This window comes from Macrotis lagotis, chromosome 2, assembly GCF_037893015.1.
Source record: "Macrotis lagotis isolate mMagLag1 chromosome 2, bilby.v1.9.chrom.fasta, whole genome shotgun sequence".
NCBI classification, from domain to species: domain Eukaryota; kingdom Metazoa; phylum Chordata; class Mammalia; order Peramelemorphia; family Peramelidae; genus Macrotis; species Macrotis lagotis.
In genome coordinates, this window is record NC_133659.1 from 45,985,968 (window position 1) to 46,009,589 (window position 23,622).

General features: G+C 37.9%; 1 protein-coding gene across 7 annotated transcripts in view; it reads left to right on the top strand.

Moving 5' to 3' along the window:
- The window catches only part of TTLL7 (tubulin tyrosine ligase like 7), a 244,448-nt gene that overhangs the window by 72,524 nt on the left and 148,302 nt on the right, over positions 1 to 23,622 (top strand). For all 7 annotated transcript variants that reach the window (XM_074221808.1, XM_074221809.1, XM_074221807.1 and 4 more), the window contains exons 4-9: positions 1,507 to 1,628; positions 3,891 to 3,958; positions 10,202 to 10,360; positions 11,880 to 12,096; positions 17,459 to 17,623; positions 21,183 to 21,341. In XM_074221808.1, coding sequence (XP_074077909.1) covers positions 1,507 to 1,628; positions 3,891 to 3,958; positions 10,202 to 10,360; positions 11,880 to 12,096; positions 17,459 to 17,623; positions 21,183 to 21,341 — 890 coding nt within the window. The remainder of the gene's footprint in view (positions 1 to 1,506; positions 1,629 to 3,890; positions 3,959 to 10,201; positions 10,361 to 11,879; positions 12,097 to 17,458; positions 17,624 to 21,182; positions 21,342 to 23,622) is intronic.

Genomic DNA, 23,622 nt, shown 5'->3' on the forward strand with positions numbered 1-23,622 from the left:
GCTCTTTTTAATGACACCCTTAGGGTATATATTAACTGTGGGGTTATTTGGTAAAAGTTTGTGATTATTTTTATAACTCTTCTATATACTCTTAGCCTTGACTCTTAGGTAAGTCACTTAAACCCTCACCATCTGCTTTCTCAACTGTAAAATAACAGGGTTGAACTTGATAATCTTTGAAATCCCTTCCAGGTCTGAAATACGAGGAGTCATTGATTCTATTGTGATCCTTTTATTTGGAAGGGGGAGGTCAGAAAGATGTTTTTGCATTGTATGGTGGTCATCTGAATTCAGACTTCAATGTATTTTCAAACTTCAATTAAGTAGCAGTTCGATTCAAATTGCACAGTAATTAGGAAGTTCTATCACTGATATTTTTTTTCTAAGAAACCTTAGTTATGAAATCTTGATGTTAAGTAGGAGGCCTTTAAAAAAGAGTAGGGGAACATATCCTCTTTTTTCCATGACTATGCTCACAATTTTGTTTTGAGGCACCAAAATGAGGGAGAAGTTGGTGGAATTTGTTTGCCGTCTCTTATTAGTCGGAAATTTACCTGTTTCTTCTAAAACCTCTTGAGATTTCATCAGGAAAATCAGTTCCTTTCTAATTACTGATTAGGTGTAGTTCACCAACAAAATTAAATTTAAAAAAATTCTATGTTAATTTGTAAGTTAGAGTTCAAGTGAAACAAAAAAAATCTTCAGCTTTGGGCTTCACCATTATTCTCAACTTGCACATCCAGGGAAATGTAAGTGTGATGGTGGGATCTGTCACTAATACACAGATGAACAAGCTTCCCCTCATGCATGGGAACTCAGGCCAGAATGGTGGTTAACAGAGACCTGTGTCAGGTCAGGGGCTCCCCATTGGGACCCTTGTTCATCACTGACATGTCCTAACCCAGCACAGCTGCTCTGGTACTGAAGACTAAAAATAATCCTGACTGGGGAGGGCAGTAGACGATGGAATACAAGGTTTATTTTTACCTTGGCCTTTTTGGAGCTAGCCCAAGGTCAGGGATAGGCCATGAAAGTACAATCCCATAACAGAAGTGGTATATCTGGGCCTTGTCTTGCTCATTGATGGTATCCCTTTAACAGTTTGGTACAAGAGTTAAGTCTCAATGGATAGGTTTTGGGGGCCATCTGGAAAGAGATTTCATTTCCCACAACCCATATTAATTAAACTGTATCCACATCTATCCACTCCTCTGACACTAAAAATTTAGGGTTTTTAATTTTTTTTTTAAATTTAAGGCAGTGGGGTTAAGTGACTTGCCCAAGGTCACATAGCTAGACAGTTACTGTGTCTGAGGTCAAATTTGAACTCAGGTCCTCCTGACTTTGCTACGCCACATAGCTACCCCAAAATTTAGGGATTTTCTTGGATGTTTTGTAAATTTAATATTATAATGGAAAGACCAAGCATTCAGTGAATGCATATTGAGTATTTTCATGATATCTTTATTTTTGAAATTTTTTGATGTCAATTTAACTTATTTGCAGTTCGTGTGGTGATAGATGAGATGGGATTTGTGAAAGCTCGAGATGAAGATGAAACAAGTAATCTTATATGGTGTGATGCTGCTGTTCAGCAAGAAAAGATTGCAGAACTTCAAAACTATCAGGTGAGAAGCAGGGATTGTGGTGGTTTTCAATGCGGGGCTCCCTCAGGGCAAAGATACTCTTGTCTAAACTTTAAATCCAATGTTGGACTTTGCACAGTGTTCTGGACAGATGGACACCAAGTCACTGTTGTGTGAATGATGAATAAATTGCATCTTAATTTGCTTGTAAGCTAGAGGAATCATATGCAGCTGTTTCTATACACACAAATACCAATGTTTGCGTGGATATGTGTAGATATGTATGTATATGTGTCAGCACTGCCCTCACTCAAATCTAATTCTCTTGCTTGTCATAGCTCCTCTTTCCTGATGTCACAGTCTTTTTTCAAGAACAAAGGAAAAATCTTCTTTATCATAATCACATGTCTATGTATATATGTGTATATGTTTTTATACCTATGCTGTTTATTCATGTGACCCTGAATAAATTACTTACCTTCTAGGGACCTCAGTTTTCTTATTTAAAAATAGGTGGAGCAGTGGATAGAGCACCAGTCTTGGAGTCAGGAGTACCTGAGTTCAAATCCAGCCTCAGGCACTTAATAATTACCTAGCTGTGTGGCCTTGGGCAAGCCACTTAACTCCATTGCCTTGAAAAATCTAAAAAAAATTAAAAACGACCAAAACAAAAAACCATGGAGGTAGGAATATATGATCTCTATTATACCTTCCAACTTAAAAATTTATAAGTGCTTTGATTTCCTTAAAGAACATAAAGTTACCTCAACTGTAATATTTCATTTGAGGGGGACTTAAAAGAAGACTTAGTAGAACTATAACTAGGGACATTTATATAGCACTTCAAGGTTTATAATTTCTTTTACATACTTTATCTTATTATTTCCAGGACCTCATTATAAGCTACTGCAGATGGCATTTTGCCCATTTGATAGTAAAGGACATTGAGGCTTAGAAAAGTGATTTGCCCATGAACCGAACCTCATAGCTTGTAAGTGCAAGATATAGGAATGGATCCCATATCTTTCTGATTCCAAGTCACACACTTGTTTCCTTAGGTCAGGGGCAGGGAACCTCCATCATATTTGTCTGGTATTGCCAAGGCATGGGGGGTTAATTAAGAGTTTGACCACATATAGCCTGCAAATGATGTTATAAATATCCAAATGTCCCTTAGCCAGAAAAAAGATTCCCCTCTTTTGCCTTAGGTGATTCTACCTTGCTAGTCTTCTTATGAGCACCTTGCTTTGCTGAAATCATCTTTACCAATGGATTCTGTTTAGTTGAAGGATTTCCTCCTTTGGGATCTTGCTCTTTTCTCTGTTATCTTTCCATGAAACCCTTATGGTTTCAGACCTAAACTTTTTGTGACTTAAGAAATATCAGGTTCAAGCTTTGTGTATGCTTCAGATATGGCAAGCTTGGGGCCAGAGGCTCTGGTTTTGAATTGACCATAGACTAGCAGTGACACCTTTTGTAGGTCACTTCTTTGTTAACTTCAAAAAGAGATAATCTTGTTCTTCCAAGCTTCCTCAAGAATAGCTCTAGAAGCTGGCAAGCCTCAGGTGGAATAAACCTTATAGAGTTGTTGAGGAAGGACTCGATGATTTGGAAACTGAGACTGTTCTCAGATCTTCTTGAGTTATCCATTCATATTTTGCTTATAGGACATTATTTTGCTTACAGGACATTATAAATATACAGAAGATTAAGCCCTAAAACACACCAAAAATGCAAACATGAGTTGGTCAGGGTGTTGATATTTTGAATAACTCTTCATACTTGTTATAGACAATTCATGGTTAACTGTAAAGACATTGTTGTGTCTGGTAATAAAATTGACTTTCTTTATTCTCATGATTCTCTAATGACCACCTGTAGTAATATAGCAATAAGAGGTGGGCCATGAAATCATTCAGGTTAATGTATTGTAGTATTTAGAACTGAAAGGAGCCGTTGAGATCATCCAGTTCAATGTCCCATTTTATAAACTATGAAGAGACCGAGTTTGAGGGAAAATAATTGGCCTAATCAAGATTTGAACTGAGCTCTTTAGACTATAAATCTAGTGTTCCTTATCCTGTTATTTAATCAAGAGAGAGAACCAGAACTTGGAAATTTGTATAAACTTTCTGCATGAGATTGAAAAAACAAGACAGCTTTTTGTTCTTTCCACCCTGTGTGTGTATTTACAAGATTTTTGACTCATATAAATACTAAAAGCTTATGAAGGATATTTAAGTGAACAGATATATAATTATAAACCATGAAAATACTAATACTACCTTATGTTTTATTTTTCAGAGAATCAACCATTTTCCAGGAATGGGTGAGATCTGCAGGAAGGATTTCTTAGCAAGAAATATGACCAAGTAATTCTATTTTTGTTGTAATAAGAAAAGCTATTTGGAATCTTTATTGTGAACCTGATGGTACTAAATTATACCAAATCATATCAACTCTAAAAAGTAATGTTTTTTCTGACAATGGAACATTTAAATTTTTTCTCTTCATATGTCAAACAGTGTCTGCACATTTGGTAAATACTTGTTTGAATGCCATTCTAAAACTTTCAATGACTATGATTTGTTGGGTTATTTCAAGTGCTATACAGGACCTTGGCCATTTCCTCTGGAACCATCTAGCATGGTGGGAAAACATGTTACAGGTTAATAATATTCATTTCTTATATTGAAGTAGTTTCAAAATTTCTTTAGGATCCTTGGATGTTGTGTGAGCACCTGCAGATGACTTGTTTTGATTCTTCTAAGGTGCTTAGTCATAAAGTGAAGGGATTCATTGAAGAGATGTGGAGTAGTTCCCTATTACCAAAAGGATAAAATGTCAGCTAGCTCTTTTGATTGTTAAGGCTTCTACTATCTGGCTCTGTCCTGTCCTCCCAGCCCTATTTTATCTAATTCTTCCTTTACATCCCCCACATTTTAAGACTACTGGAATAATCACTAATTCCAGAATCCAGTGTGCCTTTACTTTGCCTTTGTGTGTCCTTGTTGGCTCTCCTCAGTTTTCTTCAATGTACTCCTCATCTCCAACTGTTGTTCTTTCTCTTCCTTCAAATATCATCTCTGGTGCTGTACCCTCTTTGAAGCTTTTCTCTGATACCTGGTTGAAAGGTATTCTCTTTGTCCCCAAATTCTTCTGGAGCAGAGATGTAAAACTACAGCCCACAGCAATACTCCAGAGTAGAGCCTGAAATAGATTTAGAAGCATTGTGAAATATTTAATAAAATAAAAACAAAAAATAAAAAGTCGGTTTTCAGCACACTGAGATTGTTCTGTCCAGTTTAGTTCTATTTCCATTTGAGTTTGACAGCAGGGTTGTAGAGAACTTGGCTTCTGGACCACTTTTTCCTAATGCTGTGCTTATCTGTCTATAATTTGGGCCTCTCTAGTATATTGCAAGCTCATTGAAGGAAGGACTATTAGTTTTTCATCTTTATATCTTTTCTGACTTATACATAGTGGGTGTCTACTAAAATTATTGAATTGAATTGAATCTGGTTCTCATGAGAAAATAGAGAGATAGAATATTTTGTAATACATGTAGTGTATCATTAGCTCTTACCTTGAACACACCTACTATCCTCATCCATCATAACTTCCTCCACTAGCCTCATGAAAGCTAATAGGTGCTGAGATCCAATGGTGTCTGATGGCACTTATACCAAGGAGGCTAATGCTTGAATTGTCTGGTGTGGTGGTGGTCCACAGGCCAAAGCACCTCGGATACTATTGGAGATTGATTGACACAGGACTCAACTGTGATAGAACTGATGGGACATATTTGAAGATTTTTGGATTATTTTTCCATTGCATGGTGAATTTGATGTCCAGGTAGAGGCAACAAACTGAAGATTATGAGGAGGAGAAAAGGGGAAGGGGACAGCACTCAGCATTCCTCCAAGAATCACAGACATTTTATATGTTGTGCTCCACAGGTATAGTGCTAAGTCTTGGGGATATCAAGACAAAAATGAATCAGTCCCCATCATCAAGGTCTTTACATTCTATTAGTAGCTAAATGGGCCAAGAATAGGTATATAATTAATTCAAGGTCATTAGGAAAGGAGGATACTAGGAGTCATCTTTGAGAAAAGCTCACCTTAGTTTAAGAAAACAATTTTAATGCTTTTCTTCAGGATTTAGGATAAATTTCAGTTTCCTTCTCTGGAAGATGTGGAGCTTGGACTATATGACCTCTAATGTACTTTCCAGCTTAAAATTTATAAGAACTTTGATTTGTCTCTAAATTATAATGTGTCATTTGAGGTCCAGCATAAAATTTGAGAGTAGGACAGTCCACTAAAAACCACTTTGGGTGAAGTGGAATCTATTTCAGTGAGGTCAGATGACATAACAAGCTGACATTGGGACATGTGACTCACATGCCTTGACTTTTGCCTCCCTCCTTAATATTGAGCTATTTTTTCTTGGCCCCCCTAATTCATCCTGTCCTAATATACTCCTTCTAAAAGCCTCTGAGGAGTATACCTTCTCAATCCCTTGGAAGGAATACTGGCCTTGGTTTTAGGTCTACTTTGACCCTGAGAACCTCTGTAGATCTCAGTATTTTTATCTATGAAATAGATATAATGCATATAAGACCCTATGATGAACTTCTCTGGAAGTTGGTAAGGTAACAGCTGAGCTGGCAAGGAGCCCCTAGGGCAGGACATTCAGAGACTGATCTCTAACTTGAGACTATTATTGTCTCCTAGGTTAAATTAAATTCACCTAACATTTATTAAGCTTTTCCTCATTGTGAGGCACTGTCCTAGGTGCTAGAGAAACCAAGACTGAAAGGAGACTGTTCTTAAGATGCTTAAAATTTAGTTTATGTATATGCACAAATTAATATTATACATTAAATACAAAGCAAACATTGTAAGAAATGTAAGCAGGGAGAGATTGTTTACTTCCAGAAAGTTCAGAAGAGGTTCCATAAAAGAGATGGCATTTAAACTTGACCTCAAATGACACAAATTGACATACTTTATGGGATCCTATTCTAACTTTAGAGATATCAGGGGCCTTAGAGATCATCCAGTGTGTCCCCTTACTTCTCACTCCCCCCTTATTTTACAGATGAGGAAAATGAGGCCTGGTGATGTTCAATAACTTGACTAAAGTCACAGAAGGGACAGGAAGAATTTGAATTTGCAAACAGATTTCCTGATTTCAAACCCAGGTTTATTTCCAAACCTCTTTGCCTCTCTAATACCCAATAGTAAAAAAAAAAATGCCAGATTATCTTATAATACATGAGAAAAAATAAAAATCATCTCCTCATTCTCCATAATATCTTGTGAAAATATATCAGGAAGATAATTCTACATCCTGTAATTGCTACGGAACTTCTAGAATTTTGAAAATGCCTGTAAAGGGGGATTAGTGTTAGTGGGAGAATAATTTTTCTTCTCATATATTTGAGAGCAAGTAATTAAAAAATCAAGTCACTTCTTGAGGGAGGGAGTATCTCTTTTCTTCTTTCCCCTGATTGGTGCTGGGGCAAGTCAAATAGAAAATCCCAGATTGTCAGAATGTCCAATTTGGAAGGATCTGTGGAAGGACAGGCACCCTATGAATCTCCTTTGCATCCCTTCAACAAGTCACCCTGCTTTGACTTGAGGACCTGCAGGGCAGGGGGAGCTACCACTCCATTCCATTCTGGGACTTTGCAGAGTGGTTGGTAATTTTTCATGAACTCAAGCCTAAATCTGCCTCCTTGTGGTTAGCACCTGTAGTGGGGCCCCTTAGGGTTAAACTGAACAGGCCTAATCCCTTTTCCATGTGACTGCCCTTTAAATACTTTAAAGTGGCTAAGACAGCTATCATGTCACCCCCACCACCACCAAGTCTATCCTTGTGGATCTTCAGCCAATCCTCACGTGGCATAAGCTGGAGGCTCTTCATGCATGGGGGGTCAGGGGGAAGGGTCAGTGCTAGAAATAACGTTTGGAGAGTCATCTGCATGGAGGTGCTACTTGAAGTTTAATCCAGCCAGGCTTCCAGGCACCCTGCATGGGGGCTTTGGAGAAGGAAAGAATGGGTTTGATATTTGAAGCCCTTCTTTGGCTCAGAGCCCATGTAGAGTCTAGCTTCCATTCTACCAAGAGTCAGACTAGAAATGTCATAATAATAGCTTTAGGCTAGACTTACAACTCAAGCCAAAGTTTCTTCTTAGAGTTGTGCTATAAAAACAGCTTCATTTTCCCTGAATTAATTTTTAAATTTAAACTTAATTCTAGCTTTCAGTATTATAAAAATATGGCTGTGTATTTAATGTGTACAGTATTAGTATCTCCTGAGTTCTTTAGAGTGTGTCTCTGTAAATGTATTCTTTCATTTAGAATCCAGGGTGTGAAATATTTTTACATTTAAAGCTCCTATTCACCCAGGAATATCGAACATTTAAATCCTAACCAGTCTCTCATTCAGCATGACTCCATGGAATTCTTTTTGAAGATAAAATGATTCTACATTAGATGAGCAAAGGATGACCTGGTACTACAGAAATAGAGGCAACCAAATTACTTGTTTATGGTCAGCTCCTAAATGTGTGATGGCGTTAGGGAGAAACTAATCATCACTACTACCACCACATCCCCATTCTGAAATTCTTAAGTCTCCTTAGAGACTGACCCTCATGCTTCCCTTGAACCCCTTTTGAAGATGATTTTTATCAGGTTACCTGAATAGATTTTAGCCCTGATATCTTTTTTGGTATGCATTTTTATTTTATATTGGACTTGGCATTTTTAAAAATTGATACCGTACCCTTCAAAATAGCACATCATGAATTTTAAAATACATTGACTTAATTATAGCTTTAGTCTGATTTAATTTCATAGTCTATATATCTTGTGAAATATGTGATGATTCATTAAAAAATGTTTTGAGAACAGAAAGATGACAGTTGACATGACTGTGATGCCATCAGATGATTTTTATATAGTTGTCAAAAGAAATGTCAGAATTAGCCTACTGTACTGAAATTTTCAGCTTCTTAGCTAAGTTCTGAGTCAGAAGATAAGATTGGTAATCATCTTACTTGCCATAGTGGAAGCACGACCCTTGTGAGGTCCTCTCAAAGGTATCTCAAGTCCCTAGGAAGGAACTTCTAGGTAGGAAAGGGGCAGGGATTCGATTCCTCCTTCTGGTCCCCACTTTTATTTTGTATTAAATTTGTTATTCTGGGCTTTCATTTCAGTTTCTTCTTTTTTCAAAAAAAAGGATATTGAATTATAAAGTGATTGGTTTTCTTTGGGTGAAAGATTTTCTGGTTCAAGTCAAGTTCACAGACTTTTATGAGGTGGTTACTGTGTTGATAATATTAACCAGTGTTAGTAGTCTACAGTAATAGAATTGTTATCTTGGACGGGGTGGGGGCAAGTGGTTTAGCCAACAGAGGTGTCAAACATTAGCTACCAAGTGCCGTCCCAACTAGAGTCAAATGTGATTGAAAGATGTTTGACAAAATAAATACACTTGGAGAGGAAATGAAAGGTAGCCTTTGGTGAGGCATTGCGGAGTGAGGTATGTGATCTGGGAAAAACCTCTTGTGTTTGACTGCATCTTGCAAGGATCCAGGTCTTTCAAGAGACAGTGGTGAAGAGGGAGTACATTTCAGGCATTGAGGTCAGCCAGTCCAAAGCCTAGAGAGGACAAAGGAGTGTTGTGAGTGAGGAACAGCACTTTGGCCAGGAAGATGGAATTGCAGTGTAAATGGAGGGGTGCATCAGGGAAGAAGGCTGAAAACAGAAAGGGGACAGGGCTGTTAAGGGTTCTTTGTATGTGACTGCAGAGGTCCCTGAAGCCTAGTTGGGAGATAATGTGGTCAGACTTTTGAGTGAAGGAAAATAGTTCTGTAGCTGAGAGAAAGATAGGTTAGAATGTGAAGAGACTTAAGGCAGGGAGATCAATTAGAAGGGCATCTCAATCTAAGCAAGAGGCTGTGAGGTTCTGATTTGCATATTGGTTCTAGAAGAAGAAAGTAGGGCTGCTGTGAATGTAGAAAAGGGGCTTCTTAAGGAATTGGATCTATGGTGTAATATTATCCTCATTTCATAGATGAAAAACTGAGACTCAGAGTGACTGAATAGCTTTCCTGTGGTAACACAGCTTGGAGATATCTTGGACAATATTTGCAGCCAACTTCCTTGATTCCCTAAGAATAGCTCACGTTTTAAAGGTGATTGGAGATTATCAAGCTCTCTCCTGATATCATTACTGTGCAAATAATTATTACCTGGATTCAAAATCACCTTTGGAACTGAATTAGCCAGCTGACTATTGGTATCTCTTTGCCACAGAGTGAGGTGGTTGGATGGGATGGTCTCTGAAGTCCCATCTGTGATCTTTGTATCTGTTGAGTCTTATTTTTATATGAAGAAACCCAGTCTTTAGAGATATGAAAAGACTTGTATAGATACATGTCACTGCTGAGGGTCTGAACTTGGAAACGAACCCAGATCTCTGGGACTTTCCTTAGAATCCTCTTTTATTTGTGTTAAAGTGGAGCAGCACAGGTCCATAGACAGAAAACTTTTTAAAAAGTTTGAAAACCTTCTAAAATCCTATTCTTTTATTCACAGAATGATCAAGTGTAATCCTCAGGAATATACTTTTATCCCCCGAACATGGATCTTCCCAGCAGAGTATACCCAGTTCCAGAATTATGTAAAAGAATTGAAGAAAAAACGAAAACAGAAAACTTTTATTGTCAAACCAGCAAATGGTGCAATGGGTCACGGGTAGGTGAATTTGAATCTTGATACTGAAATGGTCAAGCCAAGAGATGTGTTTGGGAAAAAAAACAAACAAACCTGTAAATGGTAAATTGCTCATAGTTGCAGCTAGATGGAGGAAAAATATATTTTTACCTACTGATATAAATGGTTAATGTGCCACATTTTTCCAACACATTCTGATATTCTTAGTATGTCAGTTTAAAAATTAAGCAGAATTCAAATGGGATTTGCCTTCTGAAAATTGATAAATTAAAAAAAACAAACAAAAAAAGCCAAATTCCAGTTTCCATAAGTCTTATGGTAAACAGTAGTGAGAATTATGAAATATAGGAAGGGAATAGATTGCTAATTTTTTAAATTTAAGAAGGGGGTGTGGTCTTGTTATTTGGGGATAGTTCCTTCTTATCATCATGGGATCCTAGAAAAATCATGGTAAAAATGTTAAAGTCTCTGGGTCAAGGAAAGTGATTTGAGAATTCAGAAACCCAGTCTTAAACTTTAATTAGTCCTTTCTTGTTACCTTTTTGCAAAGAACTTTTAACTCATGTCTCTCTTCCTTCCTTAAACACACACACACACACACACACACACACACACACACAAGTGATAGTCTTTTCAAATCTTATTCATTGTTCAATACTTCTGAAGATCTTGAATTCAATCCATGTGGCTCTCTCCTTCAGGGATGTAGATTGTTTCCTTTCTCACTTCTGTTATGGTTTTGCTACTTGCAGGGCCTTCTTTGCCCCCTATCCTAGAATGGGAGCCTTTCTGCCCTTAGCTGAGTTAGGCCCATCTCCTCTGGAGGGATGGACTTCAAGTTCCTCCAGATGACCCAGGCCTGACCTGACCTTCTAGGTTAAGTAGTGTCCCTTCCACACCATGACAAGGCCTTGGGATCTGTAGGATTTGAAGGAGAGTGTTTAGTTCTTCAGTTCATAATTCTGTGAAAAGAGATAATTCATAACGTAGCCATCATATAACCCAAGGTTCATGATCATTGCTTCGATTTCTTTACAAAGTAATCTAAAGCTTTAAATATAAAGCCCTTAACTGTAGCATATAAATGTTGAGTCCATGAGGGCATCTCCACTATTAATTTTAAAACTATGGGCATTTATTTGCTCAGTTATGTTCTTAGAGATGTGTATCATCAGTTGAAGTTTTACTTCCATTGACTGAGCAGAATTGACTCTTCATGTTGCCAGAACCAGAAGAAATATCTTAAATTATAACAAATTGAAATGCTCTGAAATATCCTTAATTTACATGATTAGAAAAAAAGTGCTAATTTCAATAATACATAATTGTGGGGGAGGCGGGAGGACAAGCAGTGATCTCCTTCAAACCAGTTTTCCTGATAAGAGGGTATCAAAGGAATCATAGACAAGGATAGCTTTCTGGTGCTGGTGGGCATGCAGTTTCTTTATAAATAAGGGAGACTTCTCTTTTGACCATGTCTGACAATTAATTTATGCCTCGTTTCGTATTTATCCTTTTTTTTGTCTTCTTTCAAATCCAGGATCTCTTTGATAAGAAATGCTGAAAAATTGCTAGCTCAGGACCACTTAATTGTCCAAGAATACATTGATAAGCCTTTCCTGATGGAAGGCTACAAGTTTGATTTACGAATTTATATTCTGATAACATCCTGTGATCCATTAAAAATATTTTTATATCACGATGGACTTGTAAGAATGGGGACGGAGAAGTACAGTCCACCTAATGATACAAATTTGGTAAGTGGTGCTGGGGTGAATCCGTATCCTTAAAAACAAAATGTAATGCTGTGTGTTCTCAGGCAGAGATGAGGCAATCATTTTCAACTGTACTTAAAGCAATTTTGGTCTGAGACGAAAGGCATATATGTCAAAAAAATCTCTCAAATGGTACTTTATCTTGTTATTATTATATATTGGAACTTTTAGGAACACTTATGCAAGTTGCTAATGGTAACTTATTGCTCATCCTAGAAGCAGATGGAGTTAGCCTTTCATTGAAGCCGTGGAAGATAAGATCTCAAGATCTTTTTCATTGTCTCTGTGGCATGGCAAAAAAAAAAAACTTTTCCAAAATTAATTATGTGATAATTAATTATAAAAATGATGACTATAGGAGAGAAAAGCTAAAGAAGGAACTAGGAAGATTTGGATTCAAATTCTCACCCCTCTCATTTCCTAGCCATGGTTATGATCTTTTGTTCTTGTTGTTTCAGTCATGTCTGGGTCTTGAGGAGACCCCCATTTTGGGTTTTCTTGGCAAAGATATTGGAGCGGCTTGCCATTTACTTCTTCAGGTTTTTTTTTTTACAGTGAACAAACTGAAGCAAAAAAGGTGAAGTGAGTTGTCCTAGTATTACACAGTGATTAAGTGTCTGAGGTCAGATTTGAACTTAGATCTTCTTGACTCCAGACCTGGTGCTCTATCACAGTGCTATCTAGCTGCCCCTTACTCAGCTACACTTATACTTTTTGAGTCTTCTATAAGATGGGAATAAATTAGTAACTCCAGGACTCTCCACCAGATGGCCAGCTGAATGGTGATGGATGAGCCTCTTTTTATTGGTGAGCCATTTCCAGTCCCTCTCACAGCCAGGACTAAGGTTAAAATGATAATGTGGGGACTCCAGTTATCCTTGATGATAAAGAGAATTTGCTATAAAAATACTGATGTCTGTTTCCAATCTTTCATTTATGGTTGTAATTCTTCTAGTTTCATCCTTGGATGTACTTGGGATGGTTTTTGCTTAATTGTGTCTCTTGCCAAACTTTTTTTAAACTTTTTCCCTCTGTTGCCCCTTTGTCTCGTGATATAAAATCCATAAGATTTTACAAACATTTATATCCTAAACTGATATTACCTTTTTTGCCAATATCATTCTGTTTGCAAGGAGATCAAGTCCCCCCCCCTTACTTGAGGCAGTTTGTTTTTTTAGTCCTTCTCATAATAATAATTAAGAATAGGAATTCAGCTCTCCTGAATTCAAATCTAACACTTTTCCACTGTGCCTTACTAACTTTCAGAGGTTGTATTGTTATTTTAATTTTGATACAATCATAACTTCATTGACTAAAGAAAAAGCACCCTAAGACAATTATTTACTCATTCACCAAATATTAACTTCCTACTATGGGCAAGTCACTATGCTAGCTCCTGTTGAAGACCTGAAGATGAGCTTTCTACCCTTTAGGAGTTTATATTTAAACAAGAGAATTAAGACATATCCCTGGGGTGGCTAGGTGGTGCAGTGGATAAAGCACCGGCCCTGGAGTCAGGAGTACCTGGGTTCAAATCCAGCCTCAGACACTTAATAATTACCTAGCTGTGTGGACTTGGGCAAGCCACTTAACCCCATTGCATTGCAAAAACCTAAAAAAAAAAAAAAGACATATCCCTAAATGACTATTTCAGAAATTTGAATGTTACCTATTGTAACAGTAGTGTATTTAATGTTAATGTGAAGGCACAAAAAAGGACTGGGAGAATTCAGGTAGGGAAAAAGCCTCTTTCTTCCTAGTGGGATCAAAGAAGACTTCATGGATGTAGAAGCAGCATTTTGAATTGAATCTTGAAGGAAGGATAGAATTTTGTGAGGTAGAGATCACTGAAGGACAGCTAGCAGCATATGCAAAGGGACAGAAACATGGAATAAGTTCTGGAAGCTGTATTTTGCTGTGAACCTGGAGATCTTGTTTGGTAAAGATGGCAAAGCTATTTTAAGTTTTTTGAGCATGGGAATGAAATAATTGTAGTTTTGTGGCTCTGAGAAGAGAAAGAAGAATGAAATTTTTGTAAGGAGCATCTTGATAAGACCATTTGTCCAGGGGAAGAGATAAAAAAAAAAGTCTTAGGGTCAGGTGGTGGCTGTAGAAATGGAAGGAATGGCCTGTGGAATTCCTGAGACAAATTAGCTCTCTCTAGGTAAAGAACTTAGAAGCAGAGTTAGGTTTACGGCCTTTTAGGAAGTGGACCATAAAGGAAGAAGAGTTAGTGATCATTTCAAGATTGGTTGATTAGGATAATATTGGCACATTCAGAGAAATGTAGGGGGAGTTGTGAGGAAGATTAGGACTTTTGGAATATAATGGATATGAAGAGTTTGTAATATCAGTGGGGAAAGATGGGAATGCCCATTGGGGTCTTATAAACGTGGAAATTGAGGTTGAGAAAGGAATCAAGACCATGAATTTATCACTCAGTTTCAAAGTCTAGCTTTTGGAATCTTACGTTCTTTTACCCTCTAAACCACTGACACAGGAGAGTTTGCCCCTTTGCCCTTTCAGATCGTTTTTTTAACCTTGAAGGACTCTCCCCCCCATTTTTTTAGGTTGTACTTCATTTTCTGTGATAATCTGATATTCTTCCAGCAATTTAACCTCCTCTTCTAGGAGAGAGACTAGCCTGAACTTTGTAATTACATAGAGGTTACTTGATCCTGCAACAGAAAACAGAAAACTCTGTAGGTCATTGCAAACTTTTCATGCCCTCCATACTTGCTGGAAGTGAATAATTTACTCCTCTGTTGTTCTTGTTGGTTGTTCTCTTAGCTGATTCTTGTGATAAAATGCTATGGCTAACTGCCTTCTGGTCATTCCTATTCACTTTGCTATATGAACTGGGGGATTATTTATCTGTAGAATTTGGAGATTGAGTCAGATCGTTTCCAAGGACCCTGTGTTAGTGTTAGAATTCCGATTCTGTGAAAGCCTAGGGCCTGAATGTCAATCCATAATGTGGAAAAAAACAATGTGTTTTTCAATTAAACTGAAAAAGAAAATTGTAGACAAAGAATAAACAGTTAAGATGAGAACCAGACAGTACAAGACATACACACACACACACACACACACACACACACACACACACACACACACACACTGCCAGTGAGGGAATTGTTTTACTTAACTATATGTATTTGTTATAAGTATTTTGTTTTTCTTTTTTTCCCCCTCCCAATGGGGTAAGGGTAGGAGGGCAAAAAATTAGATTATGCTAATTAAAAAATAAAATTTAATTTTAAAAATCATTAAAGAAACAAAGAGAAAGGATAGTTTTAGAATACATCAAATAATGTTGAGAAATCTAGAAGAGTAAAGATTGAAGATAATGTGCCTTTGTGTAGGAGGGGGTGTCTTTTTGATCTATGAGGATGCTGTTTTGGCAGTGGGGGCAACTCAGTGGTGCAGTGGATAGAGCACTGGTCTTGGAATCAGGAGGTCAGGGGTTTGAATCCAGCCTCACATACTTGACACTTACTGTGTGTGACCTTGGACAAGTCACTTAATCCTGCCTGCCTCACATCCAGGGCCATCTCCAGGCATCTTGATTCATATCTATCCACTGGACGCAGATGGCTATGGAGGAGAAAGTGAGGCTTGTGACGTAGCACAACCCTCCTCACTCAAATCCAATTCACATGCTTGGCATGGCATTACCTCCCTGATGTCATGGTCTTCTTCGAGAAAGAAGGACAAATGTCATCATTATCAATTTGGAATGGGAAAGAATCAGATTATGAGGAATTAAGGGAAGATGAGAATTTATAGGGAATGGAAAACACCTTGAGAGACAGTTTGATTTTTAATTTTGTTTTCCTATATACATTACCCATTGACCCATCTAGACTGACTCCATATAATAGTTACTAAAATCTCTTGATCTTAATTGAATTGAATAGTCATGGGAGAATTTAGGAAGTAGAGGAAAGGAGGGGGAGGTAAATAATATATGTTAGCTGGAAGGAACAGCAGATTAAAGCCAAAGTTGTAGGATCCCCCCCCCCCAATTTGAAAGAAGTTTGTGCTTATTTCAATAGAAAAAGTTAGGGAGCTGAGAGGGCCAGGAAGACTCAGAAAGATGGGGAGGTGAGAAAACAAGATCCCTCTGAAGGCAAGAAATGTGACCTCCATAAAGCAGATAGTGCTCCCACTGGGGGCAAGGAGCCCTGGACAGAGAGATTTAGAGAAAATAGCCTCAGACTTCTCTGAGAGGAACAGGGGGATCTTTGGATGGGATCTCCTTCCGCTGCCTGCAGGGATTCCATTAGAACTTGCTGCCTTTCCCAGCAGTTCATGGGTATGAATCTTGTCTCCACAATTAAGAGTATAGACTCCGTATGGGGAGGAAGGAGGGCTTGGCCTTTGTTCAGTCCCACACAATGGCAGGCACATATGTTTTCATTATATTATTTTGTCCTGATTTACCATATGACAAGCTAAAAATGAGGATTTAAAATAATTGACATAATATTCTAAGTTATGATTGTAAAAGTCCAAGATTTTCAAAAATGTCTTGGTTTTCGTTTATGCTGCTCTGATAGATGAGCACCTTTGAGGTTTTTTTTTTTTATCACTTTCCTTCCAGTCAGTACTTGATGTACCAGCCCCTGGTTACAGGGATCAACTGACCAAGCCCGGCTGGACAGTGGGAGAGGCTATTTGTGAGCTCAGATAGCCTCCCCTGTTTGCTTGAACCGTTGCTGCAACCCTAATTCAATTCCCATTTCTTGGAAAACAGATCACACAAATAATAGCTTTCACCAAAGAGACCATGGTGAAGATGGGAAGAGTGTGTTATTTCAGACTATCACACAAGTCAAAAAACAAACAAACCACCCCTCCCCCAAACCAAACCAAACCAAACAAAAAAACAACCCAGCAGCATCAACAGCAACAAAAGCCTTAAAACGTTTTCCTGGTATAGAAATATTAACTTGGGCCATTTGTACTCAGAGTTCTGTGCACACATCTCTCCTTTATAGTCAAATACATAACTCTTGGCAATACAGGTAATTGGTACCACAGTAAAGTGGCTGCTTTCTGCAGAGCATTATATTAAGTCCCCGGAAGGTGAGCCCATCATTCTACTTATCTTGTAAATTAAGTACATAGCTACTTGTTTGCCAGCAAAAAAGATAATGCAAAATTTTAAATGAATTCATTCCATCTCTTTGGATAGGCATGCACTTCTGTTTGTGTTTGTATGTGTGTGCGTGCGTGTGTGTGTGTGTGTGTGTGTGTGTGTGTGTGTGTTTATAAAGTACCACAGGACAGATGGGGTTCTATAGATGATGTGACTGCTTTGATTTTCATGTTGTTACAGAGCCAGCTCTATATGCACCTGACAAACTACTCTGTGAACAAACATAATGAACGCTTTGAACGAGATGAAACTGAAGATAAAGGCAGCAAACGGTCTATCAAATGGTTTACTGAATTCCTACAAACAAATAAACACGATGTTGCTAAGTTTTGGAATGATATTTCAGTAAGATTATATCATTGAATGTATATAGTTGTTAATTCTTTGCTTTAAAAACAATATATTATATAAAAGTCAGAAGTCTTTTTAATTTAGTGTTTCCTAGGCCCAATGAATTAGATCAGTACCCCAAAGTAAGACTTATCATTGGTTGCTTAAAGCATGAATTTAAAAAGTAACTCAGAACTAGAGTAACTCTTAGACTAAATTAAACTTTTACTTTAAGATACTGCTTTGTGCCAGTGTATAGTGTACAGACACTTAGTAGTGAAGTCATTTTAGTGAAATTTGGAAGAGAGTAGAACAAGTTCTAGCAGAATGGCAAACCTATATGAGACAAGGCTAATAATCATATTATTAAGCTTACTAAGGGGATTAAAACTGTCCTCAAAGTCTAGGAAGCATGCTTATTGAAGATTCACAGTGACACAGAGACTGTGTAATTTGATTTAGAAGCTCTCCTTTTGGGAGGATAGGAGGTAATAAAAATATATGTCATGGGTAATGACCATCAAAGATCAGCAAATTTGTAGATTGTGCCTGCATTGACATTTGTCTCAACCTAATGGTTTGTTAAATTGATGGCTTCCATCCTGAGTAGAGACTAAACATATCCAAACTGGATTTGAGCTTGGCAGGATGATAAATGTTTGTTTGTTGAATTAAAATAAGGTCTTTACTCTATTGTTACTGAGGCTAATTGTTGTAGTTATTTTTTAAACACCCATAATATGCTAAAAGGCTCTGATAATCCTAGCATGACAATGGGGAGAACACTGGATTCAATGTTCTAGATCTAGACGCCAAACTCAGCTCTTCTCTTGACTCCTGAGCTCTCTAACCTTAGCCAAATTATCTCTTTTTTTTCTGGGGCTCAGTTTCTTCTTTAAAATGAGAGAGTAGATGATTTCTAAATCCTAGGAGGCCTCATTAGATTGAGAACAGAGGACCAATAGGAGTACCATGGATTTAATTTGAAAAGGAACATTTTGGACCTCAGCTGATATTGATGGGCAGTCATCATGACACACACAACTCAGTAGGCTTGTTGTGGCTTAATGAATAGGTGACTGAGGCTAAGCAATAATTCATCTTAATTTTCTCCAAGACTTGACAGGGGTACCTGTTCTTATTAGATTAAGCTCCACAGTTCTCACTCCCAAAAAGACTTTGCTCTTAGGGAAATTTCCTTGTAGAGAGAGAGAGAATAGCTATATGAGGCTTACTCATGGAAGGGTAATTGAAATGAAACTAGCTGAATAACAGCATCAACACCAAATAGTTTGTTATACTTTAGCCAAAAGTTAGTGGGTTTGGATGATATTTCTCTTACATGAGTTTAAGAATTTAATTGGAAGATGCAATAGGTATAGAACTGATGACCAGTAGAATCAGTAATAATGGAGTTTATTCATCTCTTTTGACCAAATATATAGTTCCTATGTGAGTATTCTTTCAAAGTTATAATGCAGAGGAGTTTGAGGTCAAAAACTAGGGCTGATGGGCACTAATATTTCCTAAACTTCTGAAAATGTAGTAAGAGAACACTTGCTGTTTACAAATCTATAAAATGCATATGGAAAAATCTGAATCTTAGAAATGGTATTTCATAGAATATCTGATTATAAGTTTACCAAGATGAACTGTTTGCATTTTCATAGTACTTGAACATTTATTCTCTGTTATGGAGATTTTTTACTGTAAACTTTTCAAAAATAATTTTAAATGAGAATCCTAGGGTGTTGTATTAAAAAGATGAGATATCATTAGGTTAGAAATGACCTTTGTCTTCATGTTTCAGATCACAAATGTTATTCATTTTGCTAAGGATTAACCCAGTGACTTATTTTGGGGAGACATGTCTCTAAAATATATTCCTTCCTCTCTGGAGACCAAGAGTCATAAATAACCTCCAGTAAAAACACGGCAATGTGACTCCTATGGTTGAAAAAAATAATAAATCTATCTAAATTCAGGCAATTACTAACAATGATTGTAATCATTCAGAAATGCCTTGATTGAATCCTTTTTTTTAACCTACTTAACATTTAAAATTTCAAGTGACAAAAGTTCAAAGTCTTAAATTTGAAACATTTCTGTCACTATCATTAATCGTATATATTTCTAGATATCAACAACAGCTTTGTCAATAAGGAGTAAAATGTACCAGATCACACTGAGGGTTTTTGTTTTTGTTGTTGTTTTTCCTTCCCCATCCTTACCTTTCTTGCCCTTTCATGGATAGGCTTGCTGGGAAATTTGATTAATTTTGATTGGCAGAATACATACTAAATGACAATGAAATTGCATTTAGGGGTACATCAGTGGCTCAAAGATGGCCTAATCTATTTTAGAACCTTGAAATAAGTTTACCCATAACTCAAAAAGCTGGAAATAGGAGTGTGTTGTTCCCGAGAGAGACATGGAGAGCTAGTTGAATGAAATCAGTAGTCTCTTCTCCCTGTTGGGTGGTATCAATTGTTAGTCATTCCAGGCCCATTGCTGCCGTAATATACTGGAAGATACATAGAACCAGATTTTTTGTTTCTACTTGACATTTTCTGGTGTTAGCTTGTGGTCTTGTCATTTCTAACCCAATTGTCTGGAAATTCCATCATAGTCTTTCTTCTGGTCCCTCCCAGCTCTGAGCCACAGGGGCAGTCTTCTGCAGAAATGGGGAAGGGTTAACTTCTCACACTTTTCTCTTTCAGTCAACTTTAGGATCATGTTTATGTTCTGGGTGGGGGGGAGCTGGACAAGTGTATTCAACTAGTTCTAGAAAATAGTGAGCTCAAGGCAATAATGTCCCTTTCCATAGAAAATGAAAAATAGAAACAACTTCAGTGGAATAATTGTCTTAACTTTTCAGTAGAAGAGATTAGTACTGCAAGAGCACAAAAACAGGACCTATACAAATAATGGGATGAGCCCCAACTGTGATTTCTTGGTCTCACTTATTATAATTTTAGCCTCCAGCTCAGGAGTTCTGAAGATGTGTTTTTGTCCTAGCCCTTTCGGGCAACAGTCTGGTGAAGGCTTGATATCCCTTCTCATAGTCATGGCTTTAAATACTGAAAATGAAATGTGTAGGATGACAAACAAACAAAAAAGGCCAAGCTGTGTTGAAATAGTTATTTAAATAGAAAGGAAAACAAAAGTTCCTAGGCTCCAGGTTAAGAAAATCTGCTTTAGCTAGCCCTGCTAAGTAAAATTGGTCTTTTTAAAAAACACATTCTAATAACTCACCCTAAAATTGGTTTTCTTTCGTAGAAAATCCTGAAACCTAGCTTCTTTTCAGTTTCTGTCCTCCAAGCCCTTTCCATTTAACAGCTTTTCTCAATCTTTGTATGAATAAAGACCCTCAGGTGCCTTCCACTGGCCTTTTTGTTGTTGTATTTTTTTTTTTTAAATCACTGGGAGAGAATGCTATTCTGAAGCCGGGCTTTGCCTTTAGCTTGTAGTTGATAGAAACCACTGTTCATTAACTCTTTACTTTTTTTCAAAACAGAAAAATCGGATGCAATCTAATGTGCATTTTTCATCTGTTTTGTCACATTTTACCTAGGAATTGGTGGTAAAAACTCTGATTGTAGCAGAACCACATGTCTTGCATGCATATCGCATGTGTAGACCTGGACAGCCCCCAGGAAGTGAAAGTGTCTGCTTTGAAGTCCTGGGATTTGATATTTTGTTGGACAGAAAACTGAAGCCGTGGCTTCTGGAGGTAATGTATTCTTTGTGAAGAAGGAGAAATGCTCACTCTACCTTGTGTTTTAAAGTGTCTCTTTTCATACAGTGTTAATAGCCCCCTTCCACAGCTGAGCGCCTCAGCAGACCATTTGAATTGGAAATAGCTCCAGAAAGCCCTGGCTGGGCTTTTATCCATGAGCCAGTGGGCAAAGTTCGCCTCAGACCAATGTCATGCTAAGATGAGGGAGGGCTTGGTGTTTCTTAGGCCACCAATGAGTCTCCCTTGCTCTCTGCAGGACTGCGCGTTATTGTATCTTCATTTCAGAAGCAGAGCTAATAGACAATCAGGGCAGGGTGGTATCACATGGGGAAGATTTTCATTTCACAGTGTAGGAAACAAGGAGGTGGGATTGAAAAGAGAGAATGAAGGAAAGAATTGAGGTAATTATCCAGATGATTTAAATAGAAATTTTGCTTATTAAGAAAAAAAAAGTAGTGTGTTTTTTGGGAAGTAAAGTGCCTGGAAGGAAAGGTCAGGAGGTTAAATGGGACTCAGAATACTTTATATTGGTAAAGGACTTTTGAATTCAAAGTGTTTTCTTGTAGGTTTTTCTTATTTGTCTGTCTTAGTCCATACAGCCCATTTTCACCAGATAATTGCTCCTTTCTACCAGACCATGCTGCCTCTAGGGTGGTAAGCTTTGGAACACTGGAATGTTTTATCAATCATTTTTATTATTTGGAGGTAGAATGGAAGAGAACTTCTGAAGGGGGAGAAGATGAGAGAAGAAAGATAATTTCAGTTTCCTTATTGGACAGCTGCCTTGGGTATCATTTTGGGGGAATATCTGATTGTCAGTATCAGAAAACAAAAGTCAAAGTGAGGCAGCTTTAATTTGCTTCTTGTCAGCATCAGTGGTAGACTGATTTATTCTCTGGGTTTGCCTGGTTCCTAGACACCCCATGCCATAGGAAGCATCCTCTGCATTTATAAATACAGACCCATGCAGACACGGCTGGCTCTCTACTAACCAGGGAAGTCATTTAAGCTTGTCCCCTAGCCCAACTCCCTCCCAAGCCTGGCATCCAAAGCTTTCAGCTTTTCTTAGAGCAAAGCAGCTCCTAAGAATGATCTTTCTGCAGGATTACAGTTTATTTTCATTTTAGAAAAGAACTATTGACCAATAGAAAAGAGCCCAAGGGAATGATTCCCCGATGGTAAAATTTCCATTTGTGGTCATGAGACAGGGGATATGTTTTTTGGTCAGATACATCCATGATGGAGTTTTCCTGTAGCAAGTATCCTTACAATCACACCTCTTTGTAGAAGTCATACTGGTTGATGATGGGCCAATAGGAAAAAACAAATTTCCTCTTTGCCGCTTGAAGTGTGAGACTTGAGTGCTATAATCTACAGGGAAGGGGATTTGTTGTAAATTTATCAGGTTGGCCGACCTCCCAGTGGCAGCCACATCCAGGCTTAGGGGCTTGACCTCTTAAAACCTCACTGCCTGGGAATGAGACTAATATTGACTGTAGACACCTGGCAAAATGAGAGGCCTTCCTGAGTGGCCAACTGATCGATGCCAGTTGTCAATTCGGTTTAGTTCAGTTCAGCCAGCATTTGAACAAAATCTTGTGCCAGATTGGGTGTGCGTTTGTGTGGTAGAGCTGGGAGAGTACAACCAGAGACCCCCGAGGAGTTGGGGCAGCAGCAGAGCGTTGCCCCAGGACAGTCCTGGGCTCTATTGCCCTGGAAGCCACTGCAGAGGTCTTGGAGCAGGTCCGTGTGGCCATGAAGGCAGCAGTTGGTATCTGGATAGATTGGCAGGAGGCTTGGGGGTTGGGGGAGGAGGAAGGAAGAAGCTCTGGTGAGGAGGCAGCTATAGCAGTAATCCAGCAGTTGGAGATCCACAACTGGAGATTAAGAGACAGTTCTCGATCACAATAATGCATTCATTGGTGACTGTTTACCGAAGGCAGATGGACACCACAAATATGTTTGATCATCTCTTTTCCCCAGGACAGCTGCCTTTTATTGCTTATTCAGGATTGGGAAAGGGGGGGCAACACATTCCAAATAGAATATAAGTTATTTCAGTGCCTCTTTTACTTAAATGGACTTGATCTAGAAGTCATTGGCCCTATTAAGAAAAATGACAAGGCAAAGAGGATGAACCAGAACAGTTGAGACTTTTGTTGCTAATTGTTTTGCTGAAAGGTCTGTTTGGCAGAAATTTTTCTGGGCAAAATAATTATTTGAATCAATTTTTTAAAAAATATATAAATATTTTATTTGTTTTAATTATATAAAT